The sequence below is a fragment of the Paramormyrops kingsleyae genome, chromosome 24 (assembly GCF_048594095.1).
Source record: "Paramormyrops kingsleyae isolate MSU_618 chromosome 24, PKINGS_0.4, whole genome shotgun sequence".
In the NCBI taxonomy this organism is placed as follows: Eukaryota; Metazoa; Chordata; class Actinopteri; order Osteoglossiformes; family Mormyridae; genus Paramormyrops; species Paramormyrops kingsleyae.
The window spans coordinates 5,189,142-5,207,354 of record NC_132820.1 but is presented as its reverse complement, the minus strand read 5'-3'; the positions used below and the strand labels follow the sequence as shown (position 1 = coordinate 5,207,354).

General features: G+C 41.8%; 1 protein-coding gene across 1 annotated transcript; it reads left to right on the top strand.

Annotated features, from left to right (window-relative positions):
- Nucleotides 1-8,133: 8,133 nt before the first annotated feature.
- Nucleotides 8,134-17,761, top strand: LOC111836026 (E3 ubiquitin-protein ligase TRIM35-like). Its single transcript, XM_072706754.1, has 6 exons — nucleotides 8,134-9,133; nucleotides 11,248-11,343; nucleotides 11,423-11,653; nucleotides 15,573-15,595; nucleotides 15,833-15,951; nucleotides 17,172-17,761. The coding sequence occupies exons 1-6, from the start codon at nucleotides 8,726-8,728 to the stop codon at nucleotides 17,363-17,365; spliced, it is 1,071 nt and encodes a 356-aa protein (XP_072562855.1). The 5' UTR covers nucleotides 8,134-8,725; the 3' UTR covers nucleotides 17,366-17,761.
- Nucleotides 17,762-18,213: the final 452 nt, after the last annotated feature.

The window sequence follows — 18,213 nt, the reverse complement described above, 5'->3', positions numbered from 1 at the left end:
GTAGGTGTAAGGACAATTTCCCCACGGGGATCAATAAAGTACCAATTATTATTATTATTATTATTATTATTTATTAATAGCATATTTAAGTCCACTAAGAGGAGATTATTTATTGTCTGATTGTATTTGGCAAAATGTACCATAGCAACAAAACTGCAAATAGAACATCGATTGCTTAAAATACACTAAAACTTTCCATCCATCCGAAAATATCCTGATTGGCTGTAGAAAAGCATACCTGTTTCAATGTACTGACGAAAAAAGCTGGTCATCATCCAGATTGCAGTCAGTTCCCTCATCGTCACTGTCTGATGCTGGCCAAATTATTTTGTCCAGGATCATCTAAACATTTAACAACAAATGTGCTGGCTGTAAACAAAAAACAGCAGGGTATTGCAAAAATGAATTTTTAAACATATGGCATCTGATTATATATGTATTGTAATGTCCATGGTAAACCTACAAACCAGCAATAATATTGATCATCTACAGTATTTTTACAGTTAACTGAGCAGTTAAAGTTAAGAACTTCCCAACCCAGCACATTAGCTTCAACAAGCCACGATGAAGCCTGCGGGACATGTCTCAAAGGACAGCACTTTATGTTCACACCAATGTCTGTTATGAAGAATTATAATGTAATGTAGAATTATGTAGAAACCGAAGAGTTTAAAAAGTTCAAATCCAAACATACCTCCGGCTCAACTGCACGTGCGGCAGTTCTTGGAAACAGTTGTGCAGTGAGTTCTGGTCTTTCTTTAATCATTGAGAGAACCCCAGTATCTTTCAGCCCTTTCTTGATCTGCTGTACATGCTTTTCACTCCGACCAAGGACCTACAGTATGTAATATCATGAATGAACAAAAACTTAGGGTTGAATTGGTTAAATACATATAATAATGAGAGATGATGAAATACTTACTGCATGCTGTAATATGGACTGTGCCAGCCACTTCCTGTTGTCTTCAGTAACTGGGGGGGGAGGTCCCAGCTTATACTCACTTCTTGCACCTGTCTCTGCTCAGCTTCAGTCAAATTTCCAGGACCCTGAAGCTGATAACATTAAAAAAAACCTGATATGGCAAAACAATGAAGGTGATCATTGTAAACCATCTTCCAGTAGTGATATGTCAATATCCATTAATCTATTTGGGAATCACACACAATTTTCTATATATTATTAATTTCACTCTAACAAATAGTAATAGGGAAGTTTATCAGGAAGTGCGAGGTCATTAGATATTCTAGCCTCAATCATAAAACCAGTCAGTCTACATCAGGGGTCACCAACATGATGCCCGTGGGCACCAGGATGCCCCCAAGGACCAAATGAGTCGCACTTGTTCTAAAAATAGCACAACTCACCAGTGAGCAGCATCTAAAATTTTATTTTATCCTATTACTATTCTTCTTTCATAACATTTGCATTTATATAGATTTGAAAATGATAATATCTAAAAAAAAAAAAAAAAGCATTTAAAACATGTTTATTATACTGAGCAAACTTGTTATTTAAGAAGAGTGTATCAAACTGGTAGCCCTTGGTATGCCTCAGTACCCGTGAAGTAAATCTCAGTTTCAAAAAGGTTGGTGATTCCTGATCTACATACTGGTCAGGCCCAGTTCATCTGGACTAGACACAGTAAACCTACCCTCCAGAATATATATTTTTTAGTGGAAATGATCATTGATAATAATGTGTATTATAATGTGATAATATGTATTAAACTCACATGGGAAACAATATCAACAATATCGGTATCAGGACAGTCTTCTAGTTCAACCAATATTGTCTCATCTTTCTCTCCAGTAATCATCCTGAACATAATAATAATAATAATTTATATTTATATAGCGTCTTTCATTCACTCAAGGACACTTTACAAAAACACATTTAACAAGGCAGGCAAGTTACATACAAGATGAATAATATTCTTTGAATATATGTGTTTTTAACAGGAGTTTCAAATGGATAACAGGATTTTTCCTTACGGAGACTAAGAGGAAGAGCATTCCAAAGTTTAGGAGCTGTTACACTAAATGCTCTGCCACCTATAGTTGATAACCTGTGCTTAGGTACAGTGAGTAAGTCTGCATCAGATGATCTTAATGCACGGGAAGAAGTGTACGGAAAGAGCAGCTCAGAGAGATAATGAGGGTCTAAACCATGAAGGGCTTTGAAGGTGATGAGGATAATTTTATATTTGGTTCTTGAAGAGACTGGCAACCAATCATGGAGGACAGGAGTAATGTGAGATTTTTTTGAGTGTGTGTAAGTAGACGGGCATCAGAGTTCTGAACATACTACAATCTAATGATATGTTTATTAGGGAGGCCATAAAATAATGTGTTACAATAGTCCAGACGGGTAGTGATGAAAGCATGAATTAGTGTTTCACACTGAGGGAGGAGTGCAAACGAGCAATGTTACGTAGATGAAAAAATGCTGTCTGTATAAGTGAGCTGATGTGTGGTTGGAATGTAAAAAGCTGATCAAACATGACACCCAAATTACAGACTGATGTTGAGGGTCAATGTTTAACCCACGGAGGGAAGGGAGATTTAGTACCCAGCAATAGGATTTTGGTTTTGTCAGGGTTGAGCAGTAAAAAGTTAACCATCATCCAGTGTTTGATTTCACTAATGCAGTTAGTCAGCAAGGCTGAGGATGATGATGCAGTTGGATCAACACCTATATACAGTTGCGTGTCGCCGGCATAGCAGTGGTACCTGAGACCATACCAATGGATAATTTGACCTAATGGGAGCATGTAGATATTTAACAGAATAGGACCCAGAACTGACCCTTGGGGGACGCCTTGTGTGAGCAAAGTAGTGGTGGATTTATGTTCCCTAATGGAGACATAATACTGTCGATCACTGATGTAAGATTCAAACCAAGAAAGGGCAACACCAGAGATACCAATACTTACAAGTTGGGACAGCAAGATATTATGGTTACCTGTATCAAATGTCAAGAAGAACTAGGATAGTGGCCACCCCAGAGTCTGCAAACATAAGTATGTCATTGGTCACCTTAAGCAAAGCAGTTTCCGTACTATGTAGGATTCTGAATCCAGACTGGAAGGGATCAAGCAGGTTATCAGAGTTTAAATAATCATCTAGTTGAGCACAGCGGAGAGTTAAGTCAGTATGCAGTCCTTGGTTACTCCAGTCCGGTTCCTGCGGCAGGTGCCTCAGCCATTTCATTTGCCTGCACAGGCTTCCTGAAGACAGTCATTTGTGGGTAGGGAGTGAGAGCATTGTATCAGATTCTGCTAGATGCACGTAAATCCTAGACAGTAGTTTTTTAGTTGGAGTTATTAAGAAGTTTGCTATTTTAGGTGAAAGCTCCAGATCTAATTGCTTACGGCACCATCTATTATGTATTATTGATTTAAGTTGAAGATATTCTAAGTATTTGTTTTTCTCAATGCTATAAGTTTCTGCTATTTTGTCAAATGATATCATGCAATTGTCTTGGATTATATGTTCGAGGCGCTTGATTCCTTTATTATGCCAAGCAAAGAAGTTTATAATTTTTTTATTTACCAGGATGTCAGGGTTGTTCCAGATGGGTGTCAGTTTGCATGGGACCAGTGAGGTTTGGTTCATTTTAAGAAATTCTCACCAGACTGTCAGCGATGTGCTGATGTTGATGCTCTTAAAACAACAATGTCGTTTAAGTATATGACTGATAAATGGCAGGTCCTGGACTCGAATATCATTACAGAAAGTTTGCTCAATATCCAGCCAGTTAAGTTGTTAAGTTATTTTGCATAGTCCATTTTAGGACATATATCAATCTATTGGCAAGAAAGTAGTTGTAGAAATTGGGAAGCTCCAAACCCCCACAGTTTTTGGATTTCTGTAAAGTTTTCAAACTTATACGTGGTGGTTTGGATTTCCATAGATATTTTGAAATTAAGGAGTCCAGTGATTTAAACCAAGTCCGCGGAGGTTGATTCGGAACCATTGAGAACATGTAGTTAATTTTTGGTAGGATCATCATTTTGATTGTGGCTACTCTTCCCAGAAGTGGTGTAGGTAGATTGTTCCACCGTGCAAGGACATCTTCTATCTTTTTAAGCAGCGGACTGTAATTTTATCGCGTCAGATCTGACAGGTTGGCAGAAATGTTAATACCCAGATATCTATGATTGAAGTGGGATAGTTGGATTGGACTGGAAGTCACAAGATATTGGAAGAGTAGTCGACTTGTTCTAATTAATAGAGTAATCTGATATGGAGGAGAACTGATCTATGAGTCTTATCGTCTCTGTGAGGGAACCCTGTGTATTTTGAAGAAAAAGTAATACATCATCTGCATAAAGACTAATTTTATGGGTTATACTTGCTGTTTGAATACCTTTGATATTATTATTATTCCGAATTGCTGCTGCCAATGGTTCAATAAATATAGCAAATAGTGATGGAGAAAGTGGACAACCTTGCCTAGTGCCCCTTCTGAGAGTGAAGCTTGGGGAGATTTGATCATTCGTTTTTACGCAGGCTTTAGGTGAACTGTATAAAATTTTAATCCAGGTTACGAAGTTCTCGCAAAATCCAAATTTTAGTAAGGTTGCCAGTTGACCCTGTCAAAAGCCTTTTCTGCATCCAATGACATGATTATGGCTTCCTTATTTTGAATGTTGCAGTAGTCTATTACGCCAATTAGTCTCCTCATGTTGTTAGTGGACTGTCTGCCTTTAATGAAACCCGTTTGATCTGGATGTATTATATAAGGTGTCACTTTTTCAATTCTACTAGCCAGTGCCTTGCTGATGATTTTAAGGTCCGCATTTATAAGTGATATTGGTCGATAGCTAGAGGGGAGAGCAGGATCTTTGTCAGGTTTGAGGAGCAGGTTAATATCTGCACAATTCATATTTGGAGGGATGCTGCCAGTTTCTTTAATTTCTATAACCATTCTATGGAATAGTGGTGCTAGCAGAGGCCAAAATGTTTTGTAGAATTCTGCTGGAAATCCATCTGGACCTGGGGCTTTCCTGTTAGGCATACACTGTAGTGCATCATGAAGTTCCACTATTGAGAGAGGTAACTCTAATGCCGTTATTTGTTCATTATTTAATTTTGGTAGGTTGATGTTGTTTAAGAACTCTTCTATTTCAGAATTGGTTGGATTAATATTAGGTGAGTATAATTTTTTATAGAAGTCCCTAAATATCCTATTTATCTCTCCTTGGCTATGACTTGCCTTCCCATTGGGGTCTGTAACTGAAGAGATTGCTACTTTCTCTTTATTCTGTTTTAGTTGGTTTGCTAAAAACTTACTCGATTTATTACTATGTTCAAAATTGTCCAAGCGTAATCTCTGTATGTAAAACTGAGTTTTTTTGTCTCTTAATTCTTGCAATTCCATTTTACTTTTCTCAGCTCATTGAGAAGGTGTTTTTCTTGGGAGGCAACATGTGCTGATTCCAAAGTTTGAATTTTCTGTTCTAGTTCTGTTTCGAGTGCTTTTTCCTTCTTCTTTTTATGTACTGAATATGAAATTGTTCTGCCTCGTATTACAGCCTTTGCTGTCTCCCAGAGAATGCAGGCAGAGATACCCGGCAGGTCATTTGTTTCAATAAATGTTGTCCAATCTTTTTTAATAACTTCTAGAAACTCTGAGTCCGTTAGTAATGATGTATTCAGTCTCCACCGTTTAAAAGGTGGTGCACTAACTTTTACAGTGACCGTCATAGTGACAGGTGCATGGTCACTGATTGTTATAGGGTGAATTTGTGTGTCACATATATCTTTCATGACTGTATTGCTGGTAAGAAAAAAGTCTATCCGAGAGTAAGAATGATGGACTGGTGAGAAAAACGTGTATTCTCTAAGCGTGGTGTGAAAAGTACGCCAGACATCGCATAGGCCGAAATCATTCATATATTGTTTTACTGTTTCGGATGACTGGCAAGTACGGTAACTAGCTGCTGTACTATGTCTGTCAGATTCTGGATTAAGTACTAAGTTGAATTCCCCTCCCAGTATAAGTTCTGTGTCTGAGTATGATGATATTGCAGCAAAAAGGTGGTGGAAGAAGGAGGAGTCATCACTATTTGGACCGTATATATTGGCAATACATATCTCTTTGTTATATGCTGAAATTTTTATAATTATGAATCTACCTTCTGGGTCTGCGATAGTGTCTTTACAGATGAAACATATTCTTTTGTTGATTAAAATTGCTACACCTCTTTGCTTTGAATTATAACTAGCTAAGTATACATGTGGAAATTCTGGTGAATTTAATGTACACTGTCCTGATTTGGCTAAGTGAGTTTCCTGCAGTAGGACAATGTCTGCCTGTAATGTTGTTAGATATTCTAAGATTTTATGTCTCTTAGCAAATGAGCCAATACCACGCACGTTCCAAGTGACAAAGCGTAGTGAGTTCATGCTGTCCTAACTTAGACCCCCTGAGTGCAATCTAATGTTAAAATGGACGGATGTGTGTGTATGTGAATGACTGTGTGTGTCAGGATGTATGTGTGTGCAAATGTCAATGTGTGAATATCTCCATGTGTGCTATTAAGGTGAGGAGATCTGTCTGAGCTTGAGTGGGCATGTGTATATGTGAGTGTATGAATGTATATGTTGGGTTGAGATTGTGTATATATTATCACTCATGTGTATTCTTATGAATGTATAACTTGTTTTATATGGCAACTGTGTAAGTGCTTAACAGTAATTTTCTATCACATGCAGCAGACGAGCCCATCTCTGCTGTACGTTCTGTTGTTCCTATTTCCACTCCCACTTCCACATCCCATTCTATCCCACTCGAAATGTTGTTCACACCCACAATGTAACCTGATCACCTTAAAGCAGGGGTGTCAAACGTACGGCCTGCGGGCCTAAACCGGACCGCCAAGGGATTCAATCCGGCCCGCAGGATAAATCTGAAAGTGAAAAATTTCAATGAGACATGAACTAGAATTTTTTTAATAAACTGCTATTCCTAAATTGTCAGCTAGGGGCGCACTGTTTTAGACATGGATCAGGTGAAAGAAGAAGAAAGAGACAAAACAATGCTGACAGACATAGCTAATGTTCAGTGATCACTACGATATATCTACTTACTTTTGTACTCGCCTTTACACCCTCATTAGCCAAAATGTCTTTGTCAAAAAGGAGAAAAGTGGATACTGAGTGTAGAGTTTTCCAAGAAAAATGGACAGCTTCCTATTTATTCACAGAGGTGAATGGGAATCCTGTATGCTTGGTGTGTATGCAACACACACCAGCACTTAAATGACATTCTGAAACTGGCTGCTACTCAGGACCTGACGCCTGACACTGATGCACTTGTGCAGGCTAAAAGATGCCAAGTTTCAGGAGCAAAAACAAAGAAGTCTAAACTAGACTAATTGTTGTAAAATGCTGCATCAGAAACATTTTGCACTCAAAAAATATAGTTCTGTGAAAATGAATCTTTGCTGTAATAATAGCTAAAAATTGTGCAATTTGTTAGTCACCAGCTTCACTACGAAAGAGTTTGGTCAGAAATTTTATGTATGCATTTTTTATGTATGTTTCATGTATAAATCTTGATTTTATAGCCCAGTACGTGATTACTTTCTCTGTTATACATTTAAAATGGCCACCACTTTGGTTTGTAAGATGTGGGGATTCAATTTAAGTTTTGAGAATTATTACACATGTGGAAATTGGAGTAAAAATAATTCCTATATCTTGATAAGTTGATTTAGGCTACCATATTTTTCAGTTCTAAATACATGTGACTTAAAGTTTTGTGCCTTTGTACAAACACTGTGATCAGTTGTAATTCACACATGTAAATGATAAACTGAAGCAAATTGCACGTTTTTCTTGAGAAATCTGAAGTTGTTCATAACATGTTTTGTAAAAGGATAGTTCATTAAATTAAAAAATATCCTAATGTAATTATACTTCTTTCCACTAAAACTAAGGGGAAAACATGAATTTATTGTTATTTATAGCTATGATGTGCTGTGCTATGATTTTGATGGTCCGGCCCACTTGGCATCAAATTAGGCTGTATGCGGCCCCTGAACTAAAATGAGTTTGACACCCCTGCCTTAAAGTATAAATAAACCCTCTCGTGGTGCCACACCCTTGTAGCTACACTGCGGTGTGCACCCTTGCAAGTAAAACAGCGCGTGTCTCATACTCTGTGGGCCAGCGGCCGGGGGGGGCTGATCACTCTCTCCGACAGTATACATGTATGATACATGTATATGCAGATCTTGTTGTGCAGTGGGATAGTGACACACAAAAGTTCCCGGTCGAGACAGCCCAGGAACTCAGAACCAAGACCTAAGTTCCGGATTTGTAAATCCTGCACACTGACTACTAAACCGTGATCTCAGATTGCAAAACCGTGGGCACGTATTACGAATTTATTTCTCACCTGAACCCAGGGGGCTTCGTGCACGCCAGAGAATTTAAACGGAATCTATAAATGAACGATAATACAGTGTATTACAATACACTGTATTAGAACTATATTATAAAATATCACAAACTATTCGGCTACTAACATTTAACAAAATAATTGAAATCAATGTAAACAGAAAGTAAATTAACGGCTTATACAGTTAAAATAAACCAAGAGGCTCCGCAAAATGTATCGTGGGGGAGGGGGGGTATTAACAGTGAAGTGAAAGTGAAGCAGTAAAAAAACTTCATGACTGCATGACTGTGAGCGCGATCTAATACAACCTGCAAAATGGCGGCTAAACCCTCATCCATGGAAGAGGAGCTCTGTTGTTCTGTTTGTTCAGAGTTTTACAAGGATCCTGTTCTCCTGAAATGCAGCCACAGCTTCTGTAGAGCCTGTTTGCAGAAATCCTGGGAACAGAAGAGCTCTCGGGAGTGTCCGATATGCAGGAGGAGGTCCTCTATTCACGAGCCTCCTCTGAACATGGACTTAAGAAACATTGTGGATGTGTATTTAAAACAGAGGAGTGAATGTGAGTCTACAGAGAAGAGTGAATCTCGCTGCAGTCTCCACGGAGAGAAGCTTCTGCTCTTCTGTGTCGAAGACCAGGAGATCATCTGTGTGGTCTGTCAGACTGCAGCGAAGCACAGAAACCACAGGGTGTGTCCGCTGCTAGAAGCTGAACTGGATAAGAAGGTATTCTCTTCTATTTTATTAGTTGTCTTGCTAAGGAAGTGATATAAATATTGTCCTAAATGAATCCCCAGTCTCTGTGAGGTGGTGTGTAACTTCTAATGAAATGAAAATGGATCGATCAATGCCCCCAACCCTCCCCCCCATCGACTCAGCCGAAATTCTTATCGTCAGTCTGTTTGTTCTATACTTTGTACTTTGAGTGGACACAATGCAGTAAGTAATAAATACGTTTAAAATATCTAATCTGAGAATTAAATGTTGTGCACTGTAAGATTCTAACGGGTCTGGATGCTGTTCAGCCAAATGACTCTTTCAATATTAGTCTAAATACTAGAACTCGTGGCCATAAGTGGAAATTAGCGGGAGAACATTTTAAAACAAATTTGAGGAAGCACTTCTTTACACAGCGTGTAGTTAGAGTATGGAATAGTCTTCCTGCTAGTGTAGTGGAAGCTAAAACCATGGGTTCCTTTAAATCAGAGCTAGATAAGATTTTAACAACTCTGAGCTATTAGCTAAGTTCTCCCCAAGCGAGCTTGATGGGCCGAATGGCCTCCTCTCGTTTGTAAATTTCTTATGTTCTTATGTTCCCCCATAGTCCAGTGTTTAAAGCTGACTTTACAGGACATGTCTGTCATTTAGTTTTATAGTTAATTCTACCCTTTGTACTTTGAACCCAAAAGAAGTGTTAGATGACAGGATCAGGCAGGAAGGAGCAGCTGCTGAAGACATTTGATCTTGTGAACATTATAAATGAAAATAAAAAACATCCTTAAAGTAATTCTTAATGTATTTAGTAGATACTTTTTAAAACTTCCCAGGAAGTTTGTATAGGTGATGATCTGGGACCTGTTTCATTTTGAGACAAATCGCAGCAAAACTGAAACAGTGCCACTTAGTGGTGGAACATGAAATGACAGCCACAGACATTGATCTGGTGAATCTGATTACACTGACACAAGTCACACAGAGTTAGGCTCCTAATGAAGTTTTATTGGAGAGTTGGGGGGAGTGTAGGGGGGCTAGAGACTGTAGAGGTGGGGGGTGTGGGAGGAGTAGGGATTAGATGGGGGGGTGAGGGGGTTGTCTGAGGAATTCGTTATTCTTGTTGTTCTGACAGCATCTAGTTTTTCCTGTATTTTATGTTTCACTCTGGACCATAACATTACGTTGCAATGATATATAATCATTGTAAAGTAAATGAGCTTTAAAAAGTCTCAACAGGTAATTGAGTCTGTATAGTTCATTATAGCTATAAATCTGTGTACCTTTTGATGGACTAACATCCCTTCCTGGGTGTCCCCTACCCGGTGCCCTGTACTTCCTGTGTGTCCCCTACCCGGTGCCCTGTACTTCCTGGGTGTCCCCTGCCCGGTGCCCTGTACTTCCTGGGTGTCCCCTGCCCGGTGCCCTGTACTTCCTGGGTGTCCCCTGCCCGGTGCCCTGTACTTCCTGGGTGTCCCCTACCCGGTGCCCTGTACTTCCTGGGTGTCCCCTGCCCGGTGCCCTGTACTTCCTGGGTGTCCCCTGCCCGGTGCCCTGTACTTCCTGGGTGTCCCCTGCCCGGTGCCCTATACTTCCTGGGTGTCCCCTGCCCGGTGCCCTGTACTTACTGGGTGTCCCCTGCCCGGTGCCCAGTACTTCCTGGGTGTCCCCTGCCCGGTGCCCTGTACTTCCTGGGTGTCCCCTGCCCGGTGCCCTGTACTTCCTGGGTGTCCCCTACCCGGTGCCCTGTACTTCCTGGGTGTCCCCTACCCGGTGCCCTGTACTTCCTGGGTGTCCCCTGCCCGGTGCCCTGTACTTCCTGGGTGTCCCCTGCCCGGTGCCCTGTACTTCCTGGGTGTCTCCTGCCCTGTGCCCTGTACTTCCTGGGTGTCCCCTGCCCGGTGCCCTGTACTTCCTGGGTGTCCCCTGCCCGGTGCCCTGTACTTCCTGGGTGTCCCCTGCCCGGTGCCCTGTACTTCCTGGGTGTCCCCTGCTCAATGTTCAGGAAGCTGGATGCCAGCAATTTTATTTTTCATCAGCACAGTATTATAAAAGAAGCAAGCTATATATTACTCATTCATCATATGTCGATTGCATATCTCATTATACGTCTGTATATTTGATCTCAGGAGGACCTCAGAGCTTCACTGATTCCATTAAAGGAAAAGCTGAAGAAGTTTACAAAAGTTAAACAGGACTTTGAGGAGACAGCCAAACACATCAAGGTATGGAGATTTATTCTGAAGATGTAAAACTTCAGTGTACAGAATAATTTAAAATGTACATAGCGTTTCTCACTTGCAGAAACAGTTCCATCACACTAAGAAGAGGATGAATCAGGAATTTGAGAAACTCCATCAGTTCCTGAGAGAGGAAGAGGAGGCCAGACTGACTGTACTGAGAGAGGAAGAGGTGCAGAAGAGCCAGAGGATGAAGGAGAAGATAGAAAACATCTCCAAACAGGTCTCCACCCTGTCAGAGAAGATCAGAGATATTGAGAAGGCCATGGATGCTGAGACAATATCCTACTTGAAGGTAGGAATGTGATTTTCCTGCATTGTTCTGTTTGATCCCTGCTTAGACTGCTGCCCCCGCGACCCAATAAGCAGCAGAAAATGGATGGATGGATGGATGGATGGATGGTTTGGTAATGGATGGATGGATGGATGGATGGATGGGTGGATGGATGATGGATGGATGGATGGATGGATGGATGGATGAATGTTCTGTGTCTTTGCTGGCTGAGACAAACAATCCTGTTCTGTGGCTGAAACAGAAATAAACAGTTAAAACATCAGAGTGACACTGACCATTGTCGCTCAGGAATTTAGTTTTTTCTTCATAAGTGCAAAGATGCCAAGATGGCAGCTCGGACGCACACAGTGGCTCTTGGCTCTCGGCTTCGCTTTATTTGCAATTACGTTTTTACTGTTAGTTAAATCACTCGAAAAAGGACGCAGCAGATAATTTCCTTCATGCTTTCTGGTCCTGCACACCGATCAACGAATTCTGGCAAAGGATTTGTGAAGACTTATCGACACACCTAGGGCATCCCATCCCACCCTCCCCCTACCTCTGCCTGCTTGGGGACCTCACTAACACTAATATGGACACGAATAAATCTTGCATGCTTCTCACAGTACTAACCATTGCCAAGAAAACAATCCTTCTGAACTGGAAGTCAAAAGAGAATTTAAACATAAATCTGTTCAAAAATCTACTCTTGGACTATGTTTCCATGGAGAGGATGTCTGCCTGTAAGAAAAATCAATTGACAGAATTTGAACATGCCATACCATACCAACTTTATTTATAAAGCACTTTAAAACAACCACACAGGCCCAAACTGCTGTACAGAGAATTTACAATGAAACAACTGGACTTAGGTAAATAAAAGTTCATAAAATAAGTGCATATACAAAATAAGATGATAAACCATCAAATAAAATAAACTAAAATCAACATCTCACAAGGGATCGAAAGCCAAAGAAAAGAGAGGTTTTCAGGCGGGATTTAAAAACAGACAGAGAAGAAGCCCGTCTTACATGCAAGGGCAGATCATTCCACATTCTGGGAGCTACAGCAGCGAAAGCACGGCCCCCTCTATGCTTACGCTTAGTTGTAGGCACACGCAGGAGCAGCTGGCCAGATGACCTGAGAGACCAGGAGGGTATGTAAGGGTGTAACAGCTCAAAGAGGTAGGGAGGGGTAAGACCATTAAGAGCCTTAAAAGCAAATAAAAGATTTTAAATTGAATCCTAAAATGTACAGGCAACCAGTGGAGCATTGATAAAACAGGCGAAATGTGATCATACTTCCGTGTGCCCGTCAGAAGGCGTGCAGCAGCACTTTGCACCCTTTGAAGTTGAGTAATATAGGATGCACCTACCCCTACATAAAGCACATTGCAGTAATCGAGCTGAGTGGTAATAAAGGCATGGATTACTGCCTCAAAATGCTGCTTGGAAAGAATTGGCTTTATTTTAGCCAACTTCCTCAACTCAAAAAAGCTAGAATTGACCACAGCCCGGATTTGGTAGTCAAATTTAAGGTCAGCATCTACCAGATTAGTGACAATTGGCTTAATATATTGTGCCATAGAGCCTAAGTCTAGGTTGGGGGTCTCAGTGGAGCTACCAAAAACCATCACCTCTGTCTTATTATCATTTCATTTTAAGAAATTATGAGACAGCCAGGCCTTAATGTCTTCAAGACACTTCAGTAATGGCAATATAGAATGAGAGTCTTTCTTCTTTAAAGGAACATAGATCTGGCAGTCCTCTGCGTAGCAATGAAAAGCTATGTCATGCTTCCTAAGTATGGATCCAAGTGGGAGCAGATATAAAAGAAAAAGCAAGGGACCTAAAACTGAACCCTGTGGGACCCCGCAGAGGAGGGGAGCAGAGGAGGGGAGCAGAGGAGGACACATGGTCACCTAAGCTGACACAAAATGTTCGATCACAGGGTTGTGCACTCAGCCCAGCACTCTGTACGGCTGGTGAGAACAACACAGGGGATTGTGGGAAGTCCTCTTCTGGACCTGGACTCTGTATATGCTGGAAGGGTGCAGAATAGGGCCAAACGTATAGCTGCAGATCTCACCCATCCAGGAAATGGAATGTTGTACCACTGCCTTCGGAAAAGTGGTACAGGAGCATAAAGACATGTACCAGTGACTGAAAGACAGAAAGACAGCTTCTACCCCAGACCTGTGAAGTCTATCTGCTCCTGCTGATACACACACATACATCTACCCCTAACCTGCCCCCCCTGTAGACATGCACACATACTTTCCCTTGTAATCAAACACACACACACTCATATACCTCCCCTGCAGACCCACACACACAGATCACTGGTCTCTGCAGGCGTATTACCTTAGGAAAAGTCTGGTCTTGATAATGTTTTATTGCTGCTGTCTTTATAATTATCTGTTTATTATTTATACTGTATTGTGTATTTAAGTATTCTGCCTTGAAGCCGAGTCCTACCAACAAAAAATTTCGTTATGTGTACGCATAATGACAATAAAGAATTCTATTCCTATTCTGTTCCATACAGCTACACCCAAACCGTGCTGATCATACAGCCACTATAAACAGACACCCTCAGAGAAGAAATGTCACAAAGCTTTTCCCCAAATGACCTTTGGCTGATTGTAAAAAAATTACAGGCAGGTTATAAAATATTATAGAAGAAACATTCAGAGAAAGTATGACTTCACTCTACAGCAGGGGTGGTCAGTCTTACCCAGAAAGGGCTGCTGTGTATGTCGGTTTTCACTGAAACTCCCTAATTATATTACTAATCAGAGGACTGATCCTCACACCTGGGGTTGAACAGCTGCCCTAATGGTTATCCCAAACGCCTGCATACTGTCAGGGTCGGTGCCCTCTGATCCCACCTCCCGTGTCCTTTCCCCTTTGACCAGCAGGCGGTGCTGCTCATCCTGTCTTTCCCCTCTCTGTCCATCACCCTTGTGTGTTTTCCCTCCTTCCTGGGCTGCTGCATAGCTTAGAATCCATGGGGTCTGTGGTCATGGGTTCGAGGCTGAGGCCAGTCTCAGCTGTTATTCTGTACAGTATGTATTGTTTTGTTCCCTAAAGTGTTTTCTGTTTTCCTTTTTGAGTTTTCCTGGGGGGTATTTTTCATACGTGGATTACTCGTTTAGCTGGATGTAATTGTTGACGATTTGGCATGATCCTGGACCTGTTGTTTTTCGAAACTCTTGCTGGATGTGTTGTCATAGCAGCACATCCAAGTCCTCAAATCTGCTCATCCAAGATCAGAGGCACCTGATCTTGGATGATGCGAGGCCCCCCCCGGCCCCTGCTCTGAGCAGATTTGAGGACTTGGATGTGCTGCTATGACAACACATCCAGCAAGAGTTTCGAAAAACCGACAGATCCAGGGTCATGCCAAATCGTCAACAATTACATCCAGCTAAACGAGTAATCCACGTACGAAAAATACCCCCCAGTTCTGTTTGTCTTCCTCATGCTTTGGTTGTACTTTGTTTTATGTTTTTTTTTTCTAGTTTATCTTTGTTTTCTCAGTTTTCTGTCTTGGTTTCTTAGTTTCTGTCCCTATTAGTTGTTATTAATTCCAGTTGTCGCCCGTTTCCTTGTGCCAGTGTCTGTTTATTGGTTAATTGATTGTCTTACCCCTGTTCCTTACCTGCCCCCCTTTTCTGTGTATTTAAGTAGCTGCCCTGCTCTGTCCCCCAGTCAGTCACTGTATTCGCTGTTGTCATGCTACTCTCTGCTGCTCTGCCTGGTTTCCCCAATAAACCTTCCTCTCCCCGCCTGCATCATGCCCCCCGTCTGACACTGGCCCTTTATGGATAAGATTGCCCCCCCCCCCTGCTCTACTGAGTCATTTCAGATTTACAGGGCATTTCTCACGATGTTTTATTTCCCATTTAATGCTTCCACTTTGTTTTCCTGTTTTTCAGGCCATCAAGGACACCAAAGAAAAGTATGTAATAATAATTATTATATATTTTTTATTAAAAAGTATGCTACTTAAAGATTGTATTTATCAGGAGATGATTCCAGGCCTCTTAAAGAAGGAACAAAATTAACTAGTAATCAATATTATATGAAGAATTCTGGACTGAGTGGAGTGACTGATGCTGATTCTCAGCCACCGTCCTCTAGGGGGCACTTCAGACCCCACAGCATCACTGACTCCTGCCTGTCACTGTCTTTGCAGTGTCCAGTGCTCACTGCAGGACCCAGAGCTGGAGTCAGGGGTGCTGATAGATGTGGCCAAACACCTGGGCTCTCTGAAGTTCAGAGTCTTGGAGAAGATGCAGGGGACTGTGCAGTACAGTGAGTACTGGGGGAAATGGCTGTATGAAGGAGAGAGCAGTATCTGAGTGGGTTATACTGTCCCTCACTGGGAGCTCAGCCTAGCAGCACTGGTACAGTGAGTACTGGGGGAAATGGCTGTATGAAGGAGAGAGCAGTATCTGAGTGGGTTATACCGTCACTCACTGGGAGCTCAGCCTAGCAGCACTAGTACAGTGAGTACTGGGGGAAATGGCTGTATGAAGCAGAGAGCAGTATCTGAGTAGGTTATACCATCACTCACTGGGAGCTCAGCCTAGCAGCACTGGTACAGTGAGTACTGGGGGAAATGGCTGTATGAAGCAGAGAGTAGTATCTGAGTGGGTTATACTGTCACTCACTGGGAGCTCAGCCTAGCAGCACTGGTACAGTGAGTACTGGGGGAAATGGCTGTATGAAGCAGAGAGCAGTATCTGAGTGGGTTATACTGTCACTCACTGGGAGCTCAGCCTAGCAGCACTGGTACAGTGAGTACTGGGGGAAATGGCTGTATAAAGCAGAGAGCAGTATCTGAGTGGGTTACACTGTCACTCACTGGGAGCTCAGCCTAGCAGCACTGGTACAGTGAGTACTGGGGGAAATGGCTGTATAAAGCAGAGAGCAGTATCTGAGTGGGTTACACTGTCACTCACTGGGAGCTCAGCCTAGCAGCACTGGTACAGTGAGTACTGGGGGAAATGGCTGTATGATGCAGAGAGCAGTACCTGAGTGGGTTATACTGTCACTCACTGGGAGCTCAGCCTAGCAGCACTGGTACAGTGAGTACTGGGGGAAATGGCTGTATGATGCAGAGAGCAGTATCTGAGTGGGTTATACTGTCACTCACTGGGAGCTCAGCCTAGCAGCACTGGTACCTGTCTCACGTTGATCTGTTATTGTCCTTCCCGTTACGTTTCTTTGGACTAAAGCATCTGATAATTCTTGTGATCACTTATCCAAGGCTTTATTAACCTTTGAGAAATATTCACTAATCTATTGACATTCATCTTAACAGTGCTGACAGATAGAAATGATTTTTTGTTTCAGAAAGTTTTAAATATGTCATAATGGTATTACTAACATTCCCATTTATAATCCTCCACTTTCCACTTAATCACTTTATTGATAAACTATCTCACTGTAAAATGTTAATTTTATAACACTGATGGTTTTTTACTGCATTGAGAGAGATTATTAACTGCAGCTTCCTCTCCAACCCACAGCTCCTGTGACTCTGGACCCAAACACTGCAGCCCCCTGGCTCTCTGTGTCTGATGATCTGACCAGCGTGAGACACGGGGAGCTGGTTGTTAACTCCAGTGACAACCCAGAGAGACCACGAGCCTTCCGGCGTGTCCTGGATTCTAGAACACTACTCGGGGGGACTGGAGCTTTCAATACTAACTCACTCTATTGAAGACACATTCACTGGGAGCCTGTTTCCATACTTAGATACGGGTCTGAATAAAGATGGTAGCAATGCTGGAGATATAAAGATCTGTCCAGCAAAGGTGTGTGTAACAGTGACATCATCCCAGTAAAGGTGTGTGTGACAGTGACATCATCCCAGTAAAGGTGTGTGTGACAGTGACATCATCCCAGTAAAGGTGTGTGTGACAGTGACATCATCCCAGTAAAGGTGTGTGTGACAGTGACATCATCCCAGTAATGGTGTGTGTGACAGTGACATCATCCCAGTAAAGGTGTTTGATCCAGTCCTCATATCCCAGTCAAGGTGTCACTTGTTGATATAAAGCTGTAAACGCCTACAGATTTGCACTTTGAGTTTTATGTTAATTATTGACCTACAGGATTGGTGGGGGGGGGGGGGGGGGGGGGCAGGTTTCAAATCGTCTGACATTAAACGCGGGGGGGGTTTGTGACTCAGGCATGTGTGACTTAGCAGGTTAGAATTCTGTGCCTGTGGTCAGCAGAATGATGTCACCATTGGGCCCCTGAGCAAGACCCAAACCCCCCAGAGACTGTCTGTCCGTGCTCTCTAATGAACAAATGTATGTAACTTTGGATAAAAGTGTCTATGCAAGAAAATGTGAAATTAAAACCCTCTTTAATAAACCTTTATCAGTTTATTACAATAATGGTTATTGTGTGGCTCAGTCACTAAACCTCTATGTTTGTAATTTTAAAGTCACCAGTTTGATCCTGGCCTCAGCAGAGTAGTCAGCAATGAAATTTCCTTATGGTGTTAAATAATGCATCACTATTCTATTTGGGCTGTGATGCATTTACATAGTATCAACATTT

Coding starts and splice junctions, on each gene's coding strand:
- LOC111836026 (XM_072706754.1), top strand. CDS start 8,726: ATGGCGGCTAAACCCTCATCCATGGAAGAGGAGCTCTGTTGTTCTGTT. Junction 11,654..15,572: donor AGACAATATCCTACTTGAAG/GTAGGAATGTGA, acceptor CCTGTTTTTCAG/GCCATCAAGGACACCAAAGA. Junction 15,952..17,171: donor GCAGGGGACTGTGCAGTACA/GTGAGTACTGGG, acceptor TCCAACCCACAG/CTCCTGTGACTCTGGACCCA.